This window comes from Microcebus murinus, chromosome 2, assembly GCF_040939455.1.
Source record: "Microcebus murinus isolate Inina chromosome 2, M.murinus_Inina_mat1.0, whole genome shotgun sequence".
Classification (NCBI taxonomy): Eukaryota; Metazoa; Chordata; class Mammalia; order Primates; family Cheirogaleidae; genus Microcebus; species Microcebus murinus.
The window spans coordinates 91,528,986-91,554,296 of record NC_134105.1 but is presented as its reverse complement, the minus strand read 5'-3'; the positions used below and the strand labels follow the sequence as shown (position 1 = coordinate 91,554,296).

Genomic DNA, 25,311 nt, shown 5'->3' with positions numbered 1-25,311 from the left:
CCCTATAAGAAACTTTTTTTTGCTAGTCAAGTGAAGTATATGAAACTTTTTAAAAGCTATTTCTATATGGCCTCTGAATTTTCAATAGTGTGATCTTGTTAACCCACAAAAGCTGTTTTTATCCTACAGATGAAGACTTCTTTGTAACTCTAATATGTAAAAATGTCTGGCTCTAGTTTACACCAGTTAACAGTGGCCACTTACTCCAGTATACCAGTTTGTTTTCTTCCCATCAAATAAGAGTGCAGCCTATTTGATAGAAGGAAAAGTCAATTATGTGAAGGTGAAAACAAAATAACAACAAAAAAATGAACCCCTTACCACTGCTTATCTGTGTGGAGGAAAGTTTCTTCTCATTCATCCTCTCATGGTTGGTGGGAAAGGCAGACAGCTCTCTGTCTGCTGATGATATCAAGCTCTCCAGGGCAGCAGCATTGTGGGGAGGATGTGCTAAATATGCCTCTTTGGGCATCTGGACCATGAGGCTGGACAGTGTCTGATCTAAAACATCCTCTTCAGCAATATAGGTATATGGACAGTATTCTCGGGTCCTGGAGTAGATGTTGGCATTGTCATAACAATCTGAGCAGATCACCCGGGTACCAGTGCCACCTAACGAAAACAAAGAAAAGAATCCAAATATCCTTCTATTAAAGAATTGGTTTTGCTAATCATCAGTTTTTTTCAACAGTTGTCATCATCATTATTATTAGCATTTATGGAACACTTACTTTATAAATCAGGTGAAGTTTTAAGCTTTCTGTCAATTAACTCATTTATTTTTCACAACATCCCTATGAGGTAAGTATTATTATTCCCCACATTATAGATAAAGTAACTATAGCACAGAAGAGTTAAGTAACTTGACCAAAGTCACATTGCCAGAGTGAGGAAGAGACACTTGAACCCAGGCATTCTGGCTCCAGAGCCCATGCTCTTGAATACCACACTGGATCATCTCTGTCCAGCCTGGATAGGTCATACTCAAATCAAAGGGAGCCAAGACAAGGCTGGCACTGTGCTATAAGACTCATACTTGGCTTAAGCAAAGTAAGGCAGAAAACAAGGAGTTATAATGATTTCACTTCATGAAAGTCCATGTTATTTTCATGAGTTAAGAGGTTAAGTAACACCAACTGCTAATAGCATCCCCAGAGAAAGCCTCTGACAGTCAAGAGTCTTGCCTGACAAGTGTATGGTTGACAGAAGTAAAGCTTTAATAATGAGCTCCCTGGACTATTATGTGCTTTGAAAACCAAATGAAGGAGAGAAGGGAGAAATGAGAAATAAAGAGTGAGTTACTTATTAGAGATCAAGCAACAGAATATTAGAACTAGAAGAAATCAGAAGTAATTTAGTTTACTCAGAAAGCAGTGTTATTTCCCACAAATTTCAAAGAGTAGAGGCTTTTATATATTCTTTTCAGAGTCAGAAATACCCCCTTTTCCATGAAAAGCCAAAGTAAAATTTATCAATTATATAGAAAAGTTGTGTTGACACCCAGCCTAAAAAAAAAATCTCTGAAGAAATGGAACAAATCTTTCATTTGTATGGTGTTTAAAGTACTACACAGATTTATGAAAAAATCTATGAGACTATTGGGGGGAGTACTTTATAATGTATTATTTCTTTATTTAAAAACAAGGAAACTGAAGCTTAGATCTTAAGTAAATTGTTCATGGCTACAGAGCTGAAAGAGGAAGAACTAGGAATCAAACCAATTCTTCCATCCCTTAATTCCCTTCCCTGTGTTCTGTCACTCTCCATGGCAGTGAAGGTGTTGAAAGGGTAGAGGGAAGAGATGTAGTGTTGAGATGCCAAGTTCATTTAATTAAAAAATATTTTATATCTCTCTGATGTTCTCCAATATATACTGAAAACAACTGCTACCCTTTTTATTTATTTATTTGAGACGGGGTCTCATTATGATGTCCAAGCTAGAGTGCAATGGTTATGTATAGGTCTAATCATAGCACACTACAGCCTCAAGCTCCTGGGCTCAAGCAATCCTCCTACCTCAGCCTGCTAAGCAGCTGGGACAACAGTTTCTAGTTGTGCCCAGTTTCTAGTTACCCTTTAAACTTTATTGAATATCTAACTGTCAGAAGAAACAAACCACCCCTGGATGTCATTCAAAGTATGCTCATGCCTGAAAAGGGTAAGTGACACTTGAAAAAAGTTTCCAGAACATCCCCTTCCTATAACAACACAGGTTTAGGAGCCTCTGTCATATACTCCAATCTCTCATTTAAGGATGATGTGTTTCTGTTTTATGTAAGATGATTTTCTTCTCTTGCTTAGACTTTAGTCCAGTTCCATCCTACTTTGCAAGAGGCTAAATATTTTCACTGAGTATATAATTTTTAAATATTGCTTCAGGTTAATGGAGAAATTACATACTGAAAAATAAACAATAGGATAGGCTGAAATTGTAACCAAGAATAACAGAGTTGTTACCATCAGGGCCTTTGTGTATGTATCCATTGACAGGAGGCATAAGTTGCTGATGGCTGCCTGCTTCAGAGTTGCTGTACCCTTCCTGTGGCTCAGATAGTGTTCCTTGGGAAGACAAGTAGCTGGGAATGTCTGCAGGCAGATTGAGCTCCTCTGTAAAAGAGACATCTGTGACTCTCAAATAAAGTTAGGCAGTTGAAGCCAACATTCAGAAGACTATTTTGCAAATGTGTTCCACTTTGATAGTACTGGCTAGGATAATGGCATGTACCGGGGACCCAAACAGCATTTAGTACTTCCCCTAAAACTATTTCTCACTAGACCTCTTCTCAAAGCTTCATTTTAAAAGTATTACCAAAACCTAAAGATTAAAAATCTTATCTATACCCACACTTTCAAAATGTATCTGACTGGATCTCTTTTCTTGCAGGATTTTAGGGTTTCAGGGTGACAGTTGTAAAAGACTGACCTGAATTAGCCAGCCTTATATTTAGTTTAAGGAAAAAAAAAAAGACTGATCTCAATTATGAGAGGTCCACTTTTCCCAAAAGCAAAATTATAATGAAAATGAGCCTTAGGCATGAAAGGAAGAAGATGCACCTATAATGCATTCATAAGAACAAAGTTTTGGGATAGTTTTTACAAATTCTTAAAATTATTCCTCAAAGAGGTTCTGCTGTATTAAAGAAGTTGAACATTTTAACAAAAAATTTCCTTATACCACATATCAGGTAATATAGGACAGCTCCTAATTTTTTTATTATTATTATTTGTTTGTTTGTTTTAAGAGATGATGTCTCACTATGTCACCCAGGCTGGCCTTGAACTTCTGGGCTCAAGTGATCTTCCCACCTCACCCTCCCTAGTACCTGCCACCACAGCTGGCTCTCAGTTTTCTACATTTATTGTAAAGTGTAATCCTATACTACATTCTTTTGAGTTTGTTTTTGTTTTTGTTTTTTTTCTTTGGAAACAGAGTCTTATTCTGTAGCCTGGCTAGAGTGCAGTGGCGTCATCATAGCTCACTGCAACCTCAAACTCCTAGGCTCAAGCGATCCTCCTGCCTCAGCCTCCTAAGTAGCTGGGATTACAGGCACATAACACTACACCCAGCTAATTTTTCTATTTTTTGTAGAGAAGGGGTCTTGATACTGCCTAGGCTGGTCACAAATAGACTACATTCTTGACTCAAGTATAAACCTTAAGTGTCATCTGGGTACCACTCACCTGTGTTTGTGATACTATAGTCTTCATTTTTCCTTCTCATGTGATATATAACAATGACCCAGATCAAAGAGGTGCCCACAACACAGCAGACCACAACAATGATGACAATACCAACTGTGGTCCAGCCATCATCTTCATGTCCAATGCTACTCTGGGAAGAGTCACAATTTGGGGATGAAATGACATTTAAGTAAATGTGGCCACGTTCTGTCCCAAGGGTGTTAGACATAATGCAGGTATATTTCCCAGCATCTTCTAGCCCAGCATCTACAATGATGAGAAGCTGGTTGGCTGCAGCAAAGAAGTGTCGTTCTGTCACCAGCAGTGGTCCATCATCTTTAGTCCAATTGAGGCGAGGAGCAGGACTCCCTCCAGCTATGCACTGTAATACTGCAGTCTCACCTCGAGTTACTGTCTTATCCTCCAGAGGTCTAATAAATGAGGGTGTCTCTAACAGGAGAATATTTAAAAAAAAAAAAAATAAGTTAGGCAATTTTATTCCCTAAATCCTACTAAATCAGACTAATGAGGGTATAATGAAATGAGCACTTTCATATACTCATGGGAGAATTAGAAGTTAATGTTTCAGAAAAACAAAAACATCAAAAAAGCCTAAATCTTATCTCAATAATTCCTTCTTGGACAAGCTATCTTAAGTTAGAAGTTCAAAGATTTATATATTTTGTCTATTACAAAATAAGTTGTAATTTTTTTTGGAGAGACAGGGCCTCACTGTCACCCAGGCTCGAGTCAGTGGTGCGTATAATAGCCTACTGCAGCCTCCAACTCCTGGGCTCAGGTGATCCTTCTGCCTCAGCCTCCCAAAGTGCTGGGATTACAGGTGTGAGCCACCATGCCTGACCAGTCGTAATTTTTAATACAGTCAAAAAATAAAAATCTACCAGAAACATGATTAAGTAAATTACAGTACAGTCACATGACATTTTATGAAGACTTTTTTAAATGATAGGTTAACCCTCGTGATACAATATTAAATGAAAAAAGGCAGGGATACTTAATTACATAAAAATGAACAGAAATGTGGTGGCACACACCTATAATCCTAGCACTCTGGGAGGCCAAGACCAGAGGAATGCTTGAGCTCAGGAGTTCCAGACTAGCCTGAGCAAGAGTGAGACCTCCTCCCTACCAAAAAGAAAGAAAAAAAACTGAGCCAGGCCTTGTGGCACATACCTGTAGTCCCAGCTACATGGGAGGCTGAGGCAGAAAGATTGCTTACAGCCCAGGAGTTGGAGGTTGTAATGCGCTACAACAGAGTAGCAACAGACAGACTCTGTCTCAACAACAAAAAAAGAACAAGGCAACTGAACAGTCCTCCTCACAACCCCCCACACCTCCATATTTTTTTTAAAAAAGGGGAAAAGTCTAGAATATGCTAAAATATTTCACAGTGTTTAAATGACTTTCTTTCCCTTTTCTTAATCTTCTGTATGTCTTAAGGTTGTTTTTTTTGTTTTTTTTGTTTTTTTTTGAGACAGAGTCTCGCTTTTGCCCAGGCTAGAGTGAGTGCTGCAGTGTCAGCCTAGCTCACAGCAATCTCAAACTCCTGGGCTCAAGCAATCCCGCTGCCTCAGCCTCCCAAGTAGCTGGGACTATAGGCATGCACCACCATGCCTGGCTAATTTTTCCTATATATATTAGTTGGCTAATTAATTTCTTTCTATTTATAGTAGAGACGGGGTCTTGCTCTTGCTCAGGCTGGTTTCAAACTCCTGACCTCGAGCAATCTGCCCTCCTTGGCCTCCCACAGTGCTAGAATTACAGGCGTGAGCCACTGGCCTGTCTTAAGTTTTGAAAACAACAAACTACTTATTTTTCTGATTATATAAGTAAACAACATAAACCACAAACTTTAAAAAAAAACAAAAAACCTAACATCTAGGGAAATAGAGAAATGGAAAGTAGAATTTGTCTTGGATTTGAGTTCCATGAAGAAAAGTATTCTAATAAGAAAAAACAAAAACAGGCTATTAAGGAGAAATTTTTAGAAAAAAAAAACAACCAAAAAACATTTCACCAGAATATAGGATTAAGTGAGCTCACTGAAAAAGAAAAGAGATTACTTCTTTTTATTATAATACATTTTTTCAAAAAAATGAACTAGGGGGAACAACTGTTACATTATCTTAGGTTCTCTGTGAAGCCATATGTAAAGCAGTATCAAAGTGGGAGACTTCAAAGAAAAACAGTGGAATTCTCAATGCAAACTCACTGAATAGTTTTTTAAAAAATACATGAAGTAGAAACCTTACAGAGGGAGACATAAAAGTGTTAATTTGACAAAGGAATTTGAATTTTCAATTCATGTGATAAAAAGCCCTACTTTTGCCCACATTTTCCTACATTTCAGTTATCTGATCCACAAATCTCCTAGACTGATGTAACCCTGCATAAGATAGCAAAATAACAAATATACAAGAACCACAATAAACTCAAAATTATTTTTCTTGCTCTTTAAGACCAAGAGTAGCTTCCAAAAGGACCCATTGAATAGTAAACCTACCTAACACTGTTAGTGAGGCATTTGCTGAGAGGCCTCCTGCTATATTTTGTGCCATACAGCTATAGATTCCCATGTCTTCTATTTTCACATTGGCAATAAAGAAGACATCATCTTCAGGCATGACATGCATCCGTCTTTCTCGAGCTGCAGGAAAGTCAGTACCACCATCTTTCTGCCAGGAAATCTGAGGTGCAGGGTGTCCTTCTGCAGCACATTCTAATCTGGCCATGGCACCAGTGCGAATAGTTAGATCCATTGGAGTTTTCAGAAAAGATGGCATCTCTGTTCCAAGAAACATCACCAAGAAAAAGTGGGTGGGGAAAAAAGATCACACATACACACATGCATACAAATATACATGAAAGAGTCTAGTAGCAAAATACCAACTGTTGTAATGCTCCATTTCTTTGAGAACACATGCTCTCTGGATTGACAGTGAATATAGATTTAGAGGCCATCTACTCTCCCAGAATCTCAGAGTATCTGGAACACAGTGACAACTAACTCTTCTAGGATACATGATACCTACCTGATCATCTGATGGAAACAGGGAAAGCAGAAGGCGACAAACCTTTCTGAACTCCATATTTTAGAACCTGACATCTACCACAACCCCCTCACTTATATAGCTAAACAGTACTTCACAAATTAAAATCTATAAGGATGTCAAGGGAACTACATACCAAAACAATTTATGCCTTCAAAAATCTCATTAAAAAATACAGAAGCAAGACACAAGCACATCTTTCAGCTGCACAAAGCCTAAAATGTTGCAGTTACTCAATCTCATAAGCAAGAGAAATCAAACCATTTTGGAGAAGTTTTTGCAGCCACAGGGAAGAAGAGCATTAATTTCAAACAGTGATTGTGATTACATTTAGACAATAACAATGGTCACTGGACCTAAAAATGTCCTAAATATTCCTAGTTATCATAAGGCCCATCAGGAATAAATTTCATAGTTTTGAGGAGAGATGTATGGTTCTAGAAAGAAAATTGAGAATTTCCAAAGAATGTTTTAAAAAGCATAAACAGTGAAAGTAGTGTATATCTCCCAGGTCCACGAAATTTACCCTTCAATCAAAGACTAATTAGAGAGACTAAGTGGGCAGACTGGCTAATCCAAAAATCCCACCCACTCAATATAGTATCACAACCTAAAAGACAACAGTAAGATTTTCCTCCTCTAATGTCAGGTTTAGCCTAATTTTTTTTCAAGTGATTTAAAAACTAAACATGAAAAATTCTTCTAAACTAAAAAAAATTAAAAAAATCAAGGAGCATAATTCCTTACCATTCACAGTCAGTCTGGCTTTCTGAGAATAATTGGAACCAAAGTGATTGGTAACAATACACTGATACTTTCCTTCATCTGTGAAATTCACATTGAAAAGATGTAAGATACTGGTATATTCCAGAGCTTCTCCAGCTTGTTGCCGATAACGAACAAAATTCTCAATATCCACATCATAAAGGATTTCACTGTCTTTGCGCCACACAGTGGACATGGGTGAATCACTGCTGCTCACTGCAGTGCACATGACAGTCACGTTCATGCCCCTTAGAGCAACTGTGTTTTCAGGATGTGTCCTCATCTGTGGCTTGAGAAAATCATCTAAAGGGAAAAAATGCAGCAGTAGCCAAGTCAGTTATTTATCTTTGCTTCTTAATATTCAATTTTAAAACAAATACTATCAAACTGTGTGTTCTGTTTACAAGATGGTATATTAAGATTGAAAGTAACTATAAGCACTAGAACCCAATTCCCTTGTTTGTTTACTTGATGGGGAAAATGAGGCCAGAAATGTCAAGTGACTTGCTCAAAGACTTGTGAGTCAGTGGCAGAACCTGGACTGGGACTCAAGTTTCCTGACTTTAGGATTTAGCACTCTTTCCACTATCCCTTACTGTCACTTGTGTGCTTAGAATGTGTTTCCTTAAGGATCACCAGTTATTGGGGAAAAACAGAAACCTCTCAAGAGAAGTTCTAATTCTATTACCCTGTGTATATATATGTATATAATACATATATAAACATGTATATAACCACTATCTTTTCTGTGTCAGTGTAGAAGATGGGGATTATGAACTTATATTTCACAAGGAATACTTATTAATAAAACAAATTATTTCAAAGTACTTTGTATGTGCATAGCTTTTACCTAAAATACTAAAAAATTCTAGATATGTCAAATGTCTAAATCAAGATCCAGCTTATGACTGCCTAATAAAATATAAATTCATAAATAAAAATATCATTTGACAGATTCAGAGAAGTGGGTATATGAATTCTTAACCAATATCTTCACTGGGTAACATTTAATTGTGCCATAAAAGTGGAAAGTGGAAAAGGAACATAAAATATATAGAATGTCTACATTTAAAACTGAGTCAGAAGGGACTATGTGGATTCCTGTAATGGCTGCTTCCTGGAAGGCTGTATCACGTGGAATCTCTTAGCCTTAGCATCCAGAGCTCCAAGAAAAGAAAAATTCCAAGTCAGATAGAATTACATATACACAATTTCTTTGGAACCGTCAGCCCTCAAGATCCCAACATCATGACTTCCGTTTCAACACAACTGCTCTCAGTCTTCATTTCACTGCTTTTGGTACTGCCTGTTGTTGAAGCAGTGAAAGCTAAAGATGCAATTGCTCTTTCGTTAGGTATGGTTCTCGGCACTACAGGAATTTGTGCTTGCTTGGGGGTACTTGCACAGAAAAGGACAGATGTGACTTTGAAGGACCTCCTGAATCAAACCTTGCCCTGAAAACTTTTGTTGAGGCTAAACCTGTACTTTGGTGCCTGAAAGTTTCCCAGCTATAGTAAATAGGGGAGTTTCATATTCTTTGTTGTTTCCCTTTAAATGGGAACATACTGATATGTAAATGGGAAAATATGTTTTCTTTACAACAAGTAATGTACTATAAAGTGCAGCCTATAATTTATATTTGCTCATTAGAAAGGCAGTCAAAGAAGGTGGCTGAAATTTATATATGTAATATTGTGTAGTTTTAGAATTTTCAAAGCATGTGAAACAGGAAGGAAGCTTTTGCTCAGAATCCTAGAAATTGCCACTGTTAGGTTATAATCACTGCCTCCTGAATTGCTGAGGAGTCTTTTCTCCATATTTTTATTAGATTTTTGTTTTATCTTCCAAGTTAATATTGTATTAGATATCACACAGTCAAACAAAAATTGAAATGTTTATCACTAGGTAAAAAATATTTAGGAAAATGTATTCAGTGTATCTAATATTGAAATGGAAAAAAGATTTAATTAAAAAAACTGAATATGAACATTGAAATAAAAAGATCTAATGTAAAAAAAACCCTTATATTAATTAACTCAACATCCTCCTGGTGAAAAGTACTATATTAAATATAAACCTATTATGTTAAAAAAAAAAAAAAGGAACGTGTGGCAATGTAAACAGAATTTAATCTTTACTAGATTCTTTGTTTTCTTCGTTCAGATCTGTTAAAACAATGGGCCTAAAATTCCAAGTATCTCATGCACCTTTAACTGGATTGTGAAAAAAGATCTGGCAATATATTAATATAGGCACCAAAATGATCAGAGATACCAATGATATGCAACACAGATACAATGATCTAGAAATTCTCCTATGTAAAGCTAAGAATCAGTCATTTCACTTTAAAGGAGAGTTAAGTGTAAAGGAAAAATTTCCACGTTGAGAAAGTACAATATAGTTCATTACTTGAAATTGTAAGTGCTAGAATCAGGACAACTTGCCTATGACTACTCTCCTCCTCTCAAGGAAAAACCAAAACCCTGCCACTTTAGTCTTAAGAAACTACATCAAAAATACAAACTACATGAAATCAGTACATTCATACATTGCTGGTGACAACATAAACTAGTGCTATCTTTTTGGAAAAAACCTGGTATCATTTTTCAAGATCTACTAAAAATGTTCATGTAAAAAAATCATATTTTTTGATTCAGGAATCTTACTTCCAGATACTTATTCTAAGGTTAACAATGCCTCTAAAAGGGAAAGGCCTACACACACATTCATAAAAACGCTATTATACTGCCATTTAAAATGATCACCTAAGAACACAGAGAAAAAACACTGCTTATGAAATATCAAGTCATAGAACACAAAATTTAACCTATGATTACAAAAATATAAAATGTAATCATTGAAATATGGGTTGGAGAACAACCGAGAAATGGAAATAGATGTGCTAGTGGGAAAGCATTCTGGTTCAATTTTTTAAAAATTCTTTTGTTAAGATAGTAACTGTATCTCACTTTAAGTCATTTCTTTAAAAAAAAAAAAAAAAGATAGTAACTGTGTAATATATAAAATTTTAAAGCAAAAATACAAACCACAGACAAAATCTTTCAGATCCACATTCAGGATGCTTTGCCCTGCTAGCCATTCAGGGTGTGCACAGCTTACATTCACAGAATGTTGAAAGTTATTATCAACCAGCCATTGAAGTAACCACTTCAAATGGCAGTCACAGAGCAAACTGCTTGTGTTCAGAATCCTGCAGAAAAGAAAAGAGGAAAAGTAACCTTTGTTTTACTTTTCATTCTTAATTCCTTCAGCATTAAAACCTTACCACATACCTATGCACTTTCCTTGCCAAAAATGTTTAACCTGAAATCTAATCATGAGAAAACAAATTCAGACTGTCAGCCTGAATTCCTCAAATATGTCAATGTCATGAAAGACACTAAATAAGGATGGAGAAACAAGGGTGGCAAGGGACCCATTTTAGCTTAAAGAAGACTAAAAAGCCATTATAAGCAAATGAAATGCATGATTCTTGATTGGAAAAAAAATCTACAAAGGACATTTTTTGACACTGGGGGAATTTGAGTATGTTTATTAGATATTATTTTATCAATGTTAATTTCCTTGGACATGAGATAATGATGATGTGATTATACAGGAAAATGTCCTTGTTCTTAAAAAATATGCTGAGATATTTAGGGGTAAAGTGTCATGATGTCTGCAATAGTAAGCAAAAAAACTGTGTGTGTGTGTGTGTGTGTGTGTGAGAGAGAGAGAGAGAGAGAGAGAGAAAGAGAGAGAGAGTGTGTGTGTGTGTGTATGTGTGTAGAGACCAAGCACAAGAGACAGTGAGAGGAAAATACATAACAAATTTGGCGAAAAGTTAACAATTAGTGAATCTAGGTAAATGGTGTATGGGTATTCACTTTAAGTTCCTTTAAATTTTTGAGGTTTAAAATTGTTCTCACAGAAGTCTAGGGGAAAGTTTACTCTATATATTGGAGCATTGAGAAATCTTTGTTGTAGAGTATATGATAATTTTCAAATCATATAGGCCTATAAAATATATCTGAAAAATCAGTATTTTCTCTCAATGACCCCTTAAATGTCCTGTCCACTTTGAAGCAAAGAAAGCAAATTGAGTTTGAGAACATTATAACTTGATTTATGTGCATGATAATCTTCATCTAGTTTATTTTGGTTTTTTTTTTTTTTTTTTTAGACAGAGTCTCCCTCTGTCGCCCAGGCTAGAGTGAGTGCCATGGTGTCAGCCTCGCTCACAGCAACCTCAAACTCCTGGGCTCAGCGATCTCCCTGCCTCAGCCTCCCGAGTAGCTGGGACTACAGGCATGCACCACCATGCCCGGCTAATTTTTTGTATATATATTTTTAGTTGGTCAATTAATTTCTTTCTATTTTTTGGGTAGAGACGGGGTCTCGCTCAGGCTGGTTTCGAACTCCTGACTTTGAGCAATCCGCCCGCCTCGGCCTCCCAAAGTGCTAGGATTACAGGCATGAGCCACCACGTCCGGCCTTTTTTTGGTTTTTTTTTTTTTTTTGAGACAAAGTCTTGCTTTGTTGAACAGGCTAGAGTGAGTGCCATGGCGTCAGCCTAGCTCACAGTAACCTCAAACTCCTGGGCTCAAGCAATCCTACTGCCTTAGCCTCCCGAGTAGCTGGGACTACAAGCACACACCACCATGCCCAGCTAATTTTTTCTATATATATTAGGTGGCCAATTAATTTCTTTCTATTTACAGTAGAGACAGGGTCTTGCACTTGCTGAGGCTGGTTTCGAACTTCTGACCTCGAGCAATCTGCCCGCCTCGGCCTCCCAGAGTACTAGGATTACAGGCGTGAGCCACCACGCCCGGCCTCTTCATCTAGTTTTAAAGTTTGGTATAAAGTATCTAAGATCTGATTCCATAGAAGTTTCAGTCTTTGAAAGTATCTCAAAAGATATTTTATCAAGGGTAATTTTAATTAAACAAGCCAAAAGTTACCTTTTGCATTTAAGAATTCTCAAATTATTTTTATTCATCCACACAGAAATATTTAAGTCTATATGCCAAGTACTTTCTAGGCTGTGGGAATATGTGGGGATATAGCCTTCATGGAGCCTGTGTATTTAGAGCCAAGTAATAAATGCAAAATATAGTGTCAAAAAGTATTAGGTGCTGTGAAGAAAAACAAAGTTAGGCAAAGACATAGAGACAGCAGCTACTAGTTTAGAGACGTGATCAGGGGAAGTTTTTTGAAGAAAAGGCAGTGGGGCAAGGACCGGAAAGAAGTAAAAGGGCAAATTGTGATGATCTGATCTTAGAGCACCCCAGACAGAGGAAAGTGCGTGAAAAGCTTTGAAGCAGACCTACTTGGTATGCTCAAGCAAAAGCAAGGAGGCCACTGAAGCTAGAGCACAGTAAGAGTGACAGGAATGTGCAGAGAGCTGGGAAAAGAGGATCAGCCATGCAGGTGCTTTATAAACAAAGGAAAGGACTTGAGTTTTATTTATTTTTTCCCTTAAGTGTAATGGGAAGCCATTGGAATGTTAAGAATAGAGGAGTGATATGGTCTGATTTGTTACCTTAGTTATAATTTTTTTATACTAGATTCATGAGACCTGGGCTCATCCCACTCCACTACTTACCTTCGACACAATACTGAATGCCTTCAAAATCTCAGTTTCCATTTCTGGAAAATGAAATTGAGAATGCCTACCTCAAAAGAATTTTAAATCAAGCATTTAGCACAGTGCCTGCCTGGCCATAAACAATACTCAATTCATGGTAGCTCCCTTTACTTCTATTTCTTTTACTTCTTTCCATCCTTCACACACTAACCAACCCTTCCCACAAGTACCTAACAGAGTACTCTGCATTCTCTCAACAAGTGTGTGGATACATAATAAAATATTAATAATAGTGATTGGTTTTGAGTAGTGGGGGATTCAAAGGTCTTTTTAATGAAAAATATTTTCAAATTTATATGCAACTCTTTCATACACCTCCAAATACTGATGCAAAGCACTGTGAGGAATACCAAAAAGTATAAAGAAAAGTTTTAATAAATGTTGACCTAAAAAGTATTATAAATATGACTTAAAGTACCAAAAGCAACCAAAACTTCTCAGTAAAAACTGCATTAGAGTTCCTGTAATAGCAGTTTGTTCAAACCAGCTATTAAGAGAAAATAGTATTCAATGATACTTCTTAAAGCATTGTAAGGATAGTAATCTTTGGATTAAGGACCAGATAAATCCTCTGTAGGAACTGGGTAGTAGAGGGTATTTGCTAGATGGTGTGTGCAATCAGGTATTTAATGAGGGGAATTTCTATAAAGATAAAATTTTAAAAACAAAGGTTTCCTAGCACTTTGGGAGGCCGAGGCGGGTGGATTGCTCAAGGTCAGAAGTTCGAAACCAGGATGAGCGAGACTCCGTCTCTATCAAAAATAGAAAGAAATTAATTGACCAACTAAAAATATATATACAAAAAATTAGCTGGGCATGGTGGCGCATGCCTGTAGTCTCAGCTACTTGGGAGGCTGAGGTAGTAGGATCGCTGAGCCCAGGAGATTGAGGTTGCTGTGAGCCAGGCTGACCCCACGGCACTCACTCTAGCCTGGGCAACAAAGTGAGACTCTGTCTCAAAAAAAAAAAAAAAAAATATATATATATATATATATAAATAAATAAATAAATAAATAAATAAATAAATAATAGAAACAAAGGTTAATGGTTAGAACAAACTATAAATTCAGTTTTTGAGTCAAGAGGGCAGTCAATCAAGATGATTTCTAGATGTTGGGCTCCAAGCATCTTCAGATGGATGAGGACAGGCCATGACAATCTGACAGTGTTTCTTTGCTTGTAGTTTCTAGTCTCTAGTAATGTCAGAGGGTGTTAAGGTGAACTTTTCGAGTGGCCCATACAACATGGTTGTCCATACATGATCAGTTGTGGTGATTTCTCTGAAGTTTATATCAAGCCATCCAGCTTCAGCTTGTAGGGCTTCAGAAAGGGGCAGTTTCATAAATTATGCCAGGTTAGGAAAGTGGGAGAAAAATTTGTTTGGAGAGTTGTTAACAGACACTGGAGGAAACTAGAATTGAGAATATAGTAAGGACTGGCAAAAAGTGTAAGACAGAACCCACAAGGGCACACTACAATTTTCTACTAAAACAAAAAAAAAAATTTCTCTCTACAATCAACTCCCTTTCTCTATTTGTTTACAAAATAAGTCTGGTCTCATTAGATTTGGCCTGATCATTTACGTAAGTGCAGCAAGAATGGTAATTGACTACAAAGGCCTTTTGAATTTGCTTTGCTGGAACTTTTCCAAAAAAAATTCTGATTTGATTTTTTAAAAGCTTCCTCAAAGCTAACTTCGCCTTTAGTACCTATATTTGGGTGAAATCTCTTCTTGAGGTTACCGAAATATTATCAAGTTTCTAGGGCTGCCAGGAAGTGACCTCTTTTACTCACCTGTAAGGCAAAGAGCCCTGTAAGCAAGGTATCAGGCCAGTTTTACCAGGGGGCTTTATTAGAACTTGTGCCTTAAAAATCAATCTTGGTTCCTTAAGGCTGTCTGGTCATATCTAATTTTACACATCATTCTCAAATAGGACATTCTGGTCAAAGCCTTGGTAATATAGCCAATGCTCCCAATTATGCCCTGTTACAAGAATAGATTCCTATTGAGTTTATGCAAATAATGATATTGCCATGAAAATGAGAATACTCATTAAGTTTCTGAATTCTGGAGGGATCAGGCAGGGATAAAAACTGTTTCACTTTTTGTTCACAAAGTATACTTTACCAAATTGCTGTAAGTTATAGATAGCTTAAGAGAAAACAAAAATGGGTTCCTTAAATCTGGAAATACATTACGGAACCAGCAATGTTCCAAAACAAGAATCATCCTTTATCAATTCATTCAGTTCCATGTAACTAATTCTTGTTTTGTTTAATCTCAGGTTAACAGTTTTATGAACCCATCAGTTTCTTCATTAGAGTTCTGGAAATTCTTCCTTAGTCCAATGGTATGATCTTAAAGTTATTGGAAATTATACCTCCTATAATGCTTAAGTAAAAAAAAATAAAAATAAAAAAAAACAAAGTTATTGGAAATTGGTATTTGTCAGAGTCTTTTCCATGAATCTCTCACAAGATGAAACACTTTTAGACAATAGCTGCTTGCAAAAGCTTTCAGGAAACCATCAAACAACTGTCTGAATGATAAATGACTTAAAATGGATATGACTAAATTTGAGAGTTCATGTGGTAAGTAAATTTAGTTATTTCTGTGGCATACATTTTAACATAACCAAAATTATGACTATTAATAACATTATGCCAGACATATCATGAAATGTGAGAGTACTGACAAATTTCTTTGAACTTCAGAAAACTTCTCAATACTTGTATTAATAATACATATCCATACAAATATAACCTACAGATTTAGAATCACTTCTTGACAGTATTCCCCACCCACATAACTTACCAAATAAACCTAATTAGTTTAATACCTCTCTTTTTATAAGGTGAGAGATAAATTCTTTAAGATTTTCCAGGAGCCTTCTGGAAAATCTCAGAGTTAATTCAAGGTCAAAAAGATTTTATTTTGACTTTGACTTGGGGAAGTTGTCACAAATGTCAAAATGTTTGAACACTTGATTAAATAGAATCAAAGATAATTATGAAACGCTTATCTATTTAACCAAAGTGACAAAGATTTTAAAGGCAAATACAGAAGGTTATATAGCTACAAACAAAACTTAATTCTTTTAAAATCAAGAAGACTCAGTTTTCTTAAGTAATGAAAGACCTGATAAAGACAACATGAAACAGGAATGGTGGAGGTAGGGATTTGAAGTAAGACATATCAAAGGATTCAAGGAAACTGGAGGAAGTATTAAGGGCAGTAAGAGGGCCTGGCGCGGTGGCTCACGCCTATAATCCTAGCACTCCGGGAGGCTGAGGCGGGTGGATTGCTCAAGGTCAGGAGTTTGAAACCAGCCTGAGCAAGAGTGAGACCCCATCTCTACTAAAAATAGAAAGAAAATGAATTGGCCAACTAAAAATATATAGAAAAACTTAGCCGGGCATGGTGGCATATGCCTGTAGTCCCAGCTACTCGGGAGGCTGAGGCAGTAGGATCGCCTGAGCCCAGGAGTTTGAGGTTGCTGTGAGCTAGACTGACGCCACGGCACTCTAGCCAGGGCAACAGAGTGAGACTCTGTCTCAAAATAAAAAAAAAAATAAAAAAAAAAGAAATGAAATAAAATAAAATAAAATAAAGGCAGCAAGAGGAGACAGGAACAGTATCAATGGGAAGGGAGAGATCTTAGAGGAGCCAATTTCGGGAGATCTTAAGTTTCCCAAAGATGCCAATGTGAAGTTCCAATAAGAAGGAGGCACACAGAGTTGGTGGAGCATATAGTCACCAGTGGTTCAAGAAGAAGGAATTCAGATGACAGAGAAGTTCCCAGGGGAGAAGCAGGATCCAACAGAGAGAACAGAGAGGCCTAACAGAGTGACAGGAAGGACTTTCAGCCCAAGGAAGTCAGGGAGTAATCCTCACTCAGGAAAGATAGCCAGGAAAATGACCCACTACCCCAGGAGGTACCTTTCAAAAGAAGCCTGGGACTCTAACACAACTTCAGAGAACATACTCAGAATCTTAAGAATCAAAATATTTTCTTACCAGCTTCAACGGACGTTTGTCCGGAGCAATGGTTCATGACTCTGACTCACTATTGGATCCCCGATCAATCAGTCAGGAGTGAAGACAAAGGTTTCAAAGGTCCATATTTGGGTCCTGGGTGAGAGGTCCGGGGGTCCAATGATGAATCTTATCCTATCTGAGTCACAGCACTATAACTGTTAAAGAAAAAAGTGCTCAATGATACTTGTTAAAGCACGGGAAGGCAGACTTTATTCAGAACCATCTTGATGGGTATAGGAGCCATAGCTATGGGATTTTGCAGTGGGGCAGAAAGACTGGGCTCAACTCTGAATACAGCAAGGCCAAGTGGAAATTTGTAGCCAAGGAGCAGGGCAGGGTGGGCATTAGTGGATCAAAAATTACTAAGAAGTAACATCTGGAGTAAGGGAGACTTTGGCTAAATCTACCTAACAGAATTCTTGCTAAAGACAAGCCAGGGTGATCAGATATCACCTAGGGAATGGTGTAGAGCTGGAGAATGGTGTAGGATGAGGAAGAGTTCTTGCAAATTGGTTTTACAGGGCTCTTGCTAAAATCAGATTTTACAAGCAAGTGTACAGATCAGATAGGAGAAGGTTTAAGAGTCTGCCTAAAGTTTGGTCAAGCAAAGAATCTTTGTTACAACTCCCAAATTACTAAATGACTCTCTTAATATGGAAACTGCAGTCTTTGCTTTCACCTACTATTTAAATTATATGTTAAACTGAGTTCTCACAACAATAGTTAAAACTTTCTTGCTGGCTCTCCTGGTTATCACTGGCAACAAAAAGGTAACACTGATTTGTAATAAGTCACAATTTACCATTAAACTAAGCCTAGAAGAAAGAACTCAAAATGTCTCAACAGACCAAAAAAAGTTACTTTAAAAATCTGGCAGGAAATAACTAATAATGATTTTCATAACATTTTAACTTTTGTGTTTATTAATATTAGTTATTCAACTTTTACTGTGTGTCAGGTTCTGTGCTGAGCAAGACCCTCCAATGTTACCTAATGCATTTAGGGAAAAAAATCTTAATTCCTGGTGGCCCCACATGATCTGACTCCTGCTTCACTTTCTGCCCTTATTTCTCTTGCTTTTCCCTGTGCCTGGAAAACCCTTTATCCACTATTCACATGGTTTGCCATTTCATTACATTAAGGTCCTACTCAAATGTTTCTTCAGAAGAGTTTCCCCTCACTACTTCATCTAAAACAGCAATAATTCCTGTCACTCTGCATACCTTTGACCTACTTTGTCTTCAGAACACTAGGTAATGAGATATTATGTATCTACTGGTTTATTATCTTCCATACTAGAATTTATTATAATATGCTATGAGCAGAGACTCTGTGTAGTTCACTGTTGTGTTTTCAGCATCCAGAATGGTACCTTGCATAGCAGATGAATAAATATTTGAGTAAACAAATTATCTCATTTTATCTTCACATAATCCTGAGGGAGGTGCTATTCCCATTTTGAGGGGAAAAGAAAACCTGAGTCTTAGGCTAAACAATGTGCCCACTGTCACATAATTTATAAGGAATGGAGCAAGGATTTGAACCTAAGCAGTTTGAAAACTCGCACATTTTCAGTACATCTCAAATTATCTGTCATAAGGACCAATTTTTTCAATTTCCAATCCATTGCAGACCACTACTTTTATAAACTACAACAGAAGTGTCACAGTAATTACAATTTGTTCTAATAGTTTCTAAATGCTTATTCTGAATTTCCATGCTTATCTTGTCATGAACGAGTTCTGCTCCAGACCATCCTGTAAGTAACTTCCAGGCAAGGCAAAATAATTGCTATAGTCTAGTGGTCCTTAAACCTGGCTGTATATTCGAACCACCAGAGTTTAAAAATAATATCAAAGCTTACCCTAAACACCTCTCCCCCAAGGAAATCTCTAAACCAAAAGAGCAATTTTAAAGTCATGAATGAAAAAGAATATAAAATTACATATATCTCTGTGTGTGTGTGTATATGTATTTGTCTATTGCAACTATTTAACAATTTTTTAACATTTTAGTAGTTTGAACAACAAATTAGAGACATCCGCTCTGACAATCATACTTAAAGTGCTAGATCACCTCAGTAACTAAAAAACAAAATCACATAATACCCTAATTGTAACCAACCCAAGGGTAAGAATTGTGAACACATGTTTATGATAGTCCACAAAGGAATGGATGGGAAAAAGAAAAAAAAAGAACAGTAGGGTATACATAATTCCCTAATTATGTATAGGTTATGTTAGGTGCTACAATTCCCTAATTATAAGCATTAGCAGCACAGGGAAAACAGAAGGTCTTGGTGCCACACACTCTAGACTTTTCAATGTTGGGTTATTTTAAAATTATATCCAGCCACTAAAATAACTGAGCAGTAACACTTTCTTTTTTTATGCCTGAACTGTGTGCTTCTGCAAATACTTGGGTCACTTTCATTACACTTTAAGCACAAGCAGGAACAATGACCTAATTGGTAATAAAAAAGACTTAAGTTACTTACAGTTCTTTCAAGTGAGTCTGAGAAAAAGCATTTTCTTGGATAGACATTATAGCATTATTGTTCAAATCTCTGAAATAAAGAGAAATGAAACATTATCGGTCACCATTTCTATAATTGAATTACATAAACACCTTACAAGGTCATGAAAACCTCTTCTAATAGCAAAGATGATATATTAATAGTAAGAAAATGTATGCAGAATACTTACAGATGCTCAAGGGATTCAAGACCAATGAATGCTTTCTTTGTAATTGACTTAATCTGGTTTCCTTGTAAGATTCTGAAATACAAACAGACCTTTCTAATAAAGCTATCCACTAAACAAAATTAAATTCATTACACATTTACCTATAAAAGGTGAAAATAAGCTTAACTTTTTTTTTGTATTATTTAACCACTTTAGTACCGCGCCCACCTGCCGCAAAACCTTGCCCACAGCCGGCACTCATAGTCTGCACGATAGTTTGTGCTGTGCATTGACGACGAATCCATTTTGCTCTTGTGTGATGAGGAAAGCTTTAAAGCACTGAAAGCTTGTTTTACTTTACAAGCAGCTTTACTTGTAATGTAAATCAGAATAGGTAACATATACATATATGTTTTCATTGCGTTATTTTTAAATGTTCACAATTTTATTTTGATAAATGAAAAATTAGAAAAGTCATATCACAGCTGTCCACTAAAGTCGACACTCGGCTGTGGGCCTTCATATCACAGCTGTCGGTTAAAGTCACTGTGCGCGTTCATCTGTGACTATCGACTATAGTCAACGCTGGTACCGAAGTGGTTAACAGCTTTATTGAAGTATAAATGATATACAAAAAAATTGCACATATTTTAATGTGTACAACTTGATAAGAACACACATTTTTAAGAAAGTTATGAATTTTTATTATTAACCAATAGCATAAAAGCTTCTATTAAGATGTTGGAGCCGGGCGTGGTGGCTCACGCCTGTAATCCTACCACTCTAGGAGGCTGAGGCGGGCGGATTGCTCGAGTTCAGGAGTTCAAAACCACCCTGAGCGAGACCCTGTTACTACTAAAAATAGAAAGAAATTAATTGGCCAACTAAAAATATATATACAAAAAATTAGTCGGGCATGGTGGCACATGACTGTAGTCCCAGCTACTCAGGAGGCTGAGGCAGTAGGATCACTTGCACCCAGGAGATTGAGGTTGCTGTGAGCTAGGCTGACACCATGGCACTCACTCTAGCCTGGGCAACAAAGTGAGACTGTCTAAAAAAAAAAAAAAAAAAGATGTTGGAGCTCAATGAGGTACCTCTGAACGACCATCCTGGCCACTGATAAACTGGTAGTTCTCATATACTAAATTAGTTTATATTCCTCATTTCTACCTTCTTAGCAAAAGATAATCAGGTTAAAGAAACTGAGAGAAGTGTGAATCTTTGGAGAAATTCTTCTCATGGCAGAAGATTTAAAATCTTTTTTGAGAGAATACTCTCCTTCTCTGCTATATGAATTACCCATAAAGCTCCCACGATTAAACAGATGACCATTATCAGTTCAACTCTAGTTTCTCAGCACATTTCCTTTACTTAAACAGAAATTCTACTTCCATAAATAACTTCTCTTCAAGTGTCTGCTGAAATGCTTTGTCAATAAAAAGTGCCCCACCAACAACTACCTCCCAAAATGAAAAACAGCACTTGATAAACAATGAAGCTCCCAGATGGGTCAGAAAGCTCAGAACTTCTAGCCATATCAAATAAATATAATTCAATCACATTTACAACTGGTTCTTAAAAATGCACCTCTGTACACATACATAAATGTTATAAATACATACAATTTTGTGAGACTTGTGAGTCCAGCAAAGGCTTCACTAGCATCTTCTATGGCCCATGAAATTTCATTGTTTCTTAAGTCTCTACAAAAATATCAAAGACAGGTTATGTTAGTCAACATGATCATCACACCATCGGACAGCACCCTGGCATGGGCAAGGTGCATGTGCTAATTATAATCCTTCTTTTAAACAGTTATTTATGATAAAGACCCAATTCTGCTTCTTAAGGGATATCTGTAATAAACATGTAAGAACTGATTCTCATAGGCTAAGAATTAAGCTGGCCTTGATAAATAAATTAAGCAATCTGCTAAGAGTATTAATCTTCCTAGCTAACAGCCTCTAATTGTATTAGCATATTCAAAATTATAGACAGAGTCCTGCAAAAAGCAGGAGTATTTCAAGATGCAAGAGGTATGGCTTACAAATCTGATTTCAGACTAATGGGATTTCTGGGTGACCCAAGCCTTCCCCTGGGCCCTTAAACTTAAAATGGCTGACAAAGAGTAATATCAATACAGAGCCTCACAGCTCAAGAGCAATTAAACATGCCCCCTGGGAAGCAAGAGTGATATACTCATGTGTTAGAGTAGTCACTATATTTTCTTTAAAAGGGAAAGTATGGATCTTTCAAAATCCACTGTTCCATTTTCAGAGGAAATGCAATTACACCACACCATGGGCTGATGGAAAAAATACTAGTTACAAATATTTAATCACTTTTCCTTCCTTAAGTCATCTATAATAAAATAAAGCACAAAGGTTTTTGCTTTGTAAGGCACACGTAAAGTTGTGTGATTAGTATTAATCACATATTAGTATTAATAGTAAGGAGATAGGAGATCTCTCTTTTCACTTAGCTATCTTTAGGTGAAAAGCTACCAAAATTCATTTATTTTACTAAAGAATAAACACAGAAACAATTAGCTGCTCAACTCTTCAGGACTTTACCCTTCCTCCACAGCATAGCATAAACAGAAATCATTCACCAAATTAAGTCAGAACAATATCTACTCTGGCAAAAGCATGAGGCTAAAGCCAGAGTTTCTCAGATCTGATCCTAATTCTGCCTTAACTATCTCTTTGGCATTGAACAACCACTTACTTCTGCAATTACCTTCCTAAACTTTTAATTCTAAAAGTAATGATCAGTGGTATACTGAAAGAATCAGTTTGTCATCCTTTTAATTGCCAAAAGGCTGTAACTGCATCTAAATTTTTGAGTTTGCAATGATCTACATTTCACCTCTGATAATGTAAGAAAAGTGGGGGAAAAAAGGAAATCACTGTTATTTTACTTTTTTACATTTATCTGAGAGACAGTTTTAAAGAAATCACTTTTAATTTTTCAAGGACAAATCTGAAAGAAGTTAAAAAGAAAAAAATCAGGCGAGGAGTGGTGGCTCACACCTGTAATCCTAGCACTCTGGGAGGCCGAGGCTGGAGGATTGCTCGAGGTCAGGAGTTCAAGACCAGTCAGAGCAAGAGCGAGACCCCGTTTCTACTAAAAATAGAAAGAAATTAGCCAAACAACTAAAAATATATAGAAAAAATTAGCAAAGCATGGTGGTGCATGCCTGTAGTCCCAGCTACTCGGGAGGCTGAGGCAGGTGGATTGATTGAGCCCAGGAGACTGAGGGTACTGTGAGCTAGGCTGATGCCATGGCACACTAGTCTGGGCAACAGAGTGAGACTCTGTCTCAAAAAAAAAAAAAACATCAAACACACATCTATGCACGTATATACACCTTCACAAAATTATCATGCTTTCTTTCTCATTGATGGTTAAGTCCCAAAGTTGGGGGAGCCTTCCTCTCTTCTGAAACTATTTCAACTCTGAACCTGATGACTACAAAATCCCCTATTCAAGAACCTTAAGAACAGAAACTCTACTAATTACTCTTTGTTTTCTCCTATTCAGCTCTATGTTTGAGATTACTATATTTTGTTAAAATACTTCTTCATTCAATAAAATTATACTCTAAAATTTATATTCACATATAAGTACATAAAATTATAAAAATACATTCTTATATTCTGTAAGTTGAATAACTTAAGAGAATCAAAGAATTTTAGAGTTGAAATTGCTTTTAACAACCATCTAATCTATATCTTTCTTTCACTGGATGAAGAGACAAGGAAAATAACGTCCAGGAAAGGCTAAGTGATTTTGTTCCTCTGGAGGTATGATGAAATGCATATAAGCTTCAGCATCAAACAGACCTGAGTTCTAATTCTGGCCCAAACATTTACAATCTATGTGACATTGAGAAAATAATTTTAATCTCTCAGAAGACTCCGTCTCCTAATATGGAAAAGAGCAATAAGCATCCTAGAATTTGAAAGCATCTGACACACATCAGATAAGCGTTTGTTTCTTCTGTTCAAAGTCATGCAGCAAACAAGTAACAGTAATCAGGTCTCCTGCCAAAGCTCCTCCCACTACACATCCTGCACCCTCTTGAATGAGAACTAGTAGTTCTGGTGCACAAAGTTGGAGGAACAAGAAAATGACTGCATTCTTGACACTAGCAACTATGACACAATAAGACAAGCTTTGGTCTTTAGGTGATTAACTGAGAATAAAAGTACAAGCTGAACTGCCTACTATAAGATTGAGATAAAAAAAATTATGGGGATAGAGACAAATAAGACTGTCTTTCTCTAAGGCACAGGATAGAAAAACCACAAAATATTAGCATACATAAATTTGCAGACTGATTAGTTGTTTTATAATTAATTTGCTTTATTGTGTTTAAAAAAAAGTACTCCTCTCCCTCAAAAAGGAGGATGAATATACTTACAGTGTCTGGAGATTGGAAAGAAACCTAAACACACCATCAGCAATGTGGGTGACTCTGTTGTCCCCTAAATTCAATCTCTCCAGTAAGCTCAGACCCACAAAGGCAGATTCATCCAGGCGAGTCAGCTGGTTATAAGACAAATCACTGAAAACAGAAAACATGGAAGGTAAGGCATTGATTGTATTTTGGTTTAACTTACAAATTCTTATTATATTTACATGATAAAATTAGAGCTTTCGACAAACTTCTAGCAAAGAGGGGTGTTAGATCTCATTATTGGCCACAGAAATGATTTATTCCAACCTGCTCTAGTCTCACAGCCTCCAATGAAATGCCATCCAACACTTACAGTTCGGATAGTCTTTGGCAAAATTCCCATGCATCAGGACTGATTCTTTCAATAGCATTCTGGCTCACATAGAGCTGCTGTAACATTCGCAAGCCATACAACCACCCTTTGTTCACTCGTGTAAGATTATTGTGTTCCAGTTCTCTGCAGAATTCAGAGAGAAGAGAAAATATGTTCCAAAACAAGGCATTTCAGTAAGTACAGTTTTAAATCTTTATTAAGTCTTTCTCAGACACACATATACACCTTTGCTCCACCCAAGTGAACTGACAAATTCTATTCAATAAATATTTGTATCTTATTTCAGATTTGGTACTAAGAAGTAATAAGACTGTTTAAAATATCAGCTCTACAAAACTAACAGGCTAAGTGGTACAAAACACCTGTACTAGATAAATTCTGATACTTTTCATTAGCCAAAACATAAAGGGAATGTAAACTTTTTAGATGAGAAATTTGTAAGAATGATGACAAAAATATCAGTTAACTAACAAAACTTAAAAGCTTTGTGTATACTTATTTCACATAAGAGAATAAAGAACTAATGTACCTTTTTCTCTGATTAAGTTAATTTTTAATTATGTGTATATAATAGTTATATATATTTATGAGGTACATGTAGTGTTTTGATATACACATCCAA

The 25,311-nt window shown here is 36.6% G+C and overlaps 1 protein-coding gene across 1 annotated transcript in view; it reads right to left on the bottom strand.

Annotated features, from left to right (window-relative positions):
* The window catches only part of LRIG2 (leucine rich repeats and immunoglobulin like domains 2), a 56,623-nt gene that overhangs the window by 7,468 nt on the left and 23,844 nt on the right, over window positions 1-25,311 (bottom strand). The window contains exons 7-17 of the mRNA XM_012778439.2: window positions 24,669-24,812; window positions 24,320-24,463; window positions 21,516-21,596; window positions 19,912-19,983; window positions 19,704-19,772; window positions 10,565-10,728; window positions 7,500-7,820; window positions 6,206-6,487; window positions 3,682-4,131; window positions 2,458-2,607; window positions 322-612 (exon numbers count right to left, since the gene is read on the bottom strand). Coding sequence (XP_012633893.1) covers window positions 322-612; window positions 2,458-2,607; window positions 3,682-4,131; window positions 6,206-6,487; window positions 7,500-7,820; window positions 10,565-10,728; window positions 19,704-19,772; window positions 19,912-19,983; window positions 21,516-21,596; window positions 24,320-24,463; window positions 24,669-24,812 — 2,168 coding nt within the window. The remainder of the gene's footprint in view (window positions 1-321; window positions 613-2,457; window positions 2,608-3,681; window positions 4,132-6,205; window positions 6,488-7,499; window positions 7,821-10,564; window positions 10,729-19,703; window positions 19,773-19,911; window positions 19,984-21,515; window positions 21,597-24,319; window positions 24,464-24,668; window positions 24,813-25,311) is intronic.